This window comes from Saccostrea echinata, unplaced genomic scaffold (assembly GCF_033153115.1).
Source record: "Saccostrea echinata isolate AGI-Se365-2 ecotype Australia unplaced genomic scaffold, CSIRO_AGI_Sech_v1 ptg000001l, whole genome shotgun sequence".
NCBI classification, from domain to species: domain Eukaryota; kingdom Metazoa; phylum Mollusca; class Bivalvia; order Ostreida; family Ostreidae; genus Saccostrea; species Saccostrea echinata.
The window spans coordinates 11,227,501-11,231,099 of NW_026889750.1; the positions used below are offsets into that span (position 1 = coordinate 11,227,501).

The window sequence follows — 3,599 nt, forward strand, 5'->3', positions numbered from 1 at the left end:
CAACAAAACACCAAAGCAATCTGTATGTTCATCTCAGGATACACACTGGTATGTTTGTTTGTTTGTTTGTTTTTAAATTCATTTATATATAATTTTACTTGAAAATTGCTTTAGATCTACTAATTGCTGTTTCATATGATGAAATTTTTGTATACTTGGTATAATTTTTTTTTTAATGTTTGTTTTTGTGATTTAGGGATATAGTGCAGTTGAGATTAATTTTTTTTTCTTTATGAAATTAAAAAGCTTAAGTATGATGAGTTACAGTATATGAACAATCAGGAACGAACTGGTCTGCAGATCTTTCAAAGGAGAGAAAATATTCAAAATATGTTCATATTGAATCATTTTCATTTCTGTGGGATTGTGTGTAAAATGTAGTCACCATCATCATTGGTTTAAACATTTGCAAAGATGGAGGGAAATCTAAACTGGAAAAAGGACATTTGGGTTTTTACATGAAATATTTTTGTGGTATAATTTTTTAGGAAAAACCTTGAGCTAGATATTGTGCAATTAAAAAATCCTTTTGATGTATTTTTTGTTAGAATGAAAAGGATACATCTAATTTTTAGTAAGCTATCATTGTGTTATGATAAATTACTTTTTTAGTTCCTGTCAATTGTTCCTTCTCTAATTTGATATGTTGTCTTCTTTTGGCCTTTAACAATCATTTTATAACAGTGATATAATATGAGAACTTGTGATGGTGTAGTGGAACTTATTCAAGTCTACAGGCTATACCTGTAGGCTTCTTTCTTCCTTAAAAGAAGGAAGCACATGCCATTAGAATAAATTTTCTGCAGTTGGGATCAAGAAAATTTCTATATATAAAATTTATATCTTTTGCAAGACAGAGATTACTTTCAGATAAGGAAGTTTTTTCTTTGAATTGTGGGTAACTCTTAAAATTTCTAACCAAACATAAAATTGCAGTATATTACGAAACCTGTTATCTATGACAATAAGCTTTTAAATTTTTAGTTCATCTAACCTTGAAACTTTAGAAACTTCCAAGTATTTGAGCTTTTTTCATACTTTTAAAACATTCCAATTTTTTTGTATGATAAATTTTGCTTAAGAATCTTGTAACCCAATCAAATGGGGAAAAAAGATCAATTTACCACAAGTAGTTAGCATGAATTATTAGGTACCAAATTTTGCTACTATTGCAGATATGAAGGACACAACATTTTCCCTCATTTTATTTTTTTTAATGTTTGTTTTTGTTTTTTTTTTTTGGGGGGGGGGATGTTTGATTTTCATTGGTGTTAATACTACAATAAATACAGTCCCAAAATTAGAACTTTAAACATGATTATACTGAGATGAAATATCTGATGTTTTTGATTGAATTTCAGGAGAAAGACCCTACATTTGTGGTGCTTGTGGAGTACAATACAGCCAAAGTCATAGTCTGAAAAGCCACATCATCAACAAACATGATGGCATCATGTCCTATTACATAAAGGAGAAAAGAAACCGTTCTCCTCGAGGAATGGGTTACCTTCAGCATGTGGTTCCTGATGTTTTTAACTCCTCTAGTGCACCTACCATGGTCCCACCCCCAAGTCTAAATCAGAGCCAAGGTCACCTCCCACCGAGTTCCACACCTCTGCAGATCCACCCATCTCTTCTGATGCCCCAGAACCCTATGCTTCCCCCACAGCCAATGCTTTCTCCAAAGGGTATGCCTCAACTGTCTCCACAAATAAACAAATCGCCTCATCTATCACCAATGTCCAAACAACAGCAGCAGCATCCATTCCACATGTCTCCACAGACCCCTCATCGCCCACATTATCAGCCACCCATGAAATCTAGTCCCAATCACTTCATCAACGGTCACACATCGCCCATCTTCAATCATAACAATAATATTTTAAACAAGCCTCAGATGTTTGAGCAAAGCCAACCCTTACCTTTGGTCAAGAACCAGCCAACTCCACTGAAGGAAATCAGCAACAACTGTGGAAATACCCAGAGAGATGGGGACAATGGTGCTATAGATTTGAGCAAAAAGCCAAGCAACTCTAAGGACCCAATGACCAAGAATGAGGCTGATCAATTGCTGAAGGTCATGGTTAATGGTGGTTCTTGTGAAAATTGCAACCATGAAACCAAACTGAGGCTGTTGCGCCAGAATGTGGTGAGGATGCTGAGTATACTGGTTCCCAACCTTAATTTTGAGGAGAAAGGAATAAGTGCAGAAGGAGATTCTGTTGATGAACTGTTACATGATGTCATTGAAAGCAATATGCAAGATGATGAAATGGTCGAGTAATTCCTTATTTGATTCTGTTCCATAAAATGGCAAATGTTTCTAGTGAGCTCTTATGAGGCATTAAAATCGTTACAAATAATAAGGAAGATCTGTCTCAGAAGATTCAAAGCATTACTTATCACAGTGACAGTCATTTTCTTCTCTCAAGTGCTGTGTGCAATACCACAATCTTTTTCCATGTCATCGTAGAAACATATCATGAGGGACCAACTTCTCTCAAAAACCAATTAAACATGAGCAGGCAGCGACTGCTTGGCAGAAACTCTCATCAATGTTGTTTTCATCCCATCGTATGGTCCAAGACCACTCTCTCCATGTTACCATTCATAAAAAAACCAAATAAACTGTGCATTTTTACTAGTGAGGTTTCCTCCTGAGAGACAAAATTTTATATTTATACAAGGAGGCAAAAAGGTCCATAGAACCAAAGAGGATTATTTTAACCTTTATTATATATATCAATATTGTGTTGTGCAGATGTGTCATATTATTAAGAAAAAGTTTCTTTAGAAACTTGCAATTTGCCATTTAACACTGTTTAGATGTTGCATCTTAAAATTTTTGGGGAACATCCACACAGTGGTTCTATCCATATCTTATTTGCTTTATTTATTAATGATATTTACTAATTTTTGCCATATTATTTTTTTTTTCTTTTTGCCCTTAAAGATCCAAGAACATTTTACTTTACATTATGTGTTCAGAATCAACAAATTGCACTTGCATGTTCCCCTGAAATTCCAAATGTATATTTACTGGTTGTGAAGTTTAATTATTCCAATCTATTTATGATTTTATTTCGTCCAGTATGCTGTTATTTGATTTTACAAGATGTATACAACAAATGGCTTTTTATTGATGATTTGTTTACAAATGATTACCATGATCTCTATGTATGAAGGAAAGGGGACCTATTTATGATCATTGTTTTTCTTAAACTCAATTTTGTGTTGTACTCAGTGATTTGTATATTTTGAAGAAAAAAAACTTGGAATATTTAATGATGTGTTCTTGAGTCTGCAAGTTTTTGACAAACAGGAAAAAGTTTTGATTTTAGAAAACTTTTGTATGCAGGTACATTCTTTGGAAGAAAAATAGATAAAAACACATTCTTCATGGCACAATTCCTAGTCTTTACAGTGTCAAAACCAAATGCAAAAACCAAAAAAAAAAAACACACAGAGGTTGAATTCTTTCTCGATCTGTCGTTTCAACTTCTTACTGTACAAGCTTAATTTGTCATCTGATATTTTTAAACATGTAACATGTCATTCAAATATGTAAATGGGTCTTGTGAAAGGTCAATGTATTTTAT

General features: G+C 33.4%; 1 protein-coding gene across 1 annotated transcript in view; it reads left to right on the top strand.

Moving 5' to 3' along the window:
• The window catches only part of LOC133185273 (myoneurin-like), a 24,102-nt gene extending 20,783 nt beyond the window's left edge, over window positions 1–3,319 (top strand). Inside the window, exons 3-4 of the mRNA XM_061320390.1 lie at window positions 1–48; window positions 1,362–3,319. The exon at window positions 1–48 is cut by the window's left edge and continues 1,231 nt beyond it. Coding sequence (XP_061176374.1) covers window positions 1–48; window positions 1,362–2,284 — 971 coding nt within the window. The 3' untranslated portion in view covers window positions 2,285–3,319. The remainder of the gene's footprint in view (window positions 49–1,361) is intronic.
• The last annotated feature ends 280 nt before the right edge of the window (window positions 3,320–3,599 follow it).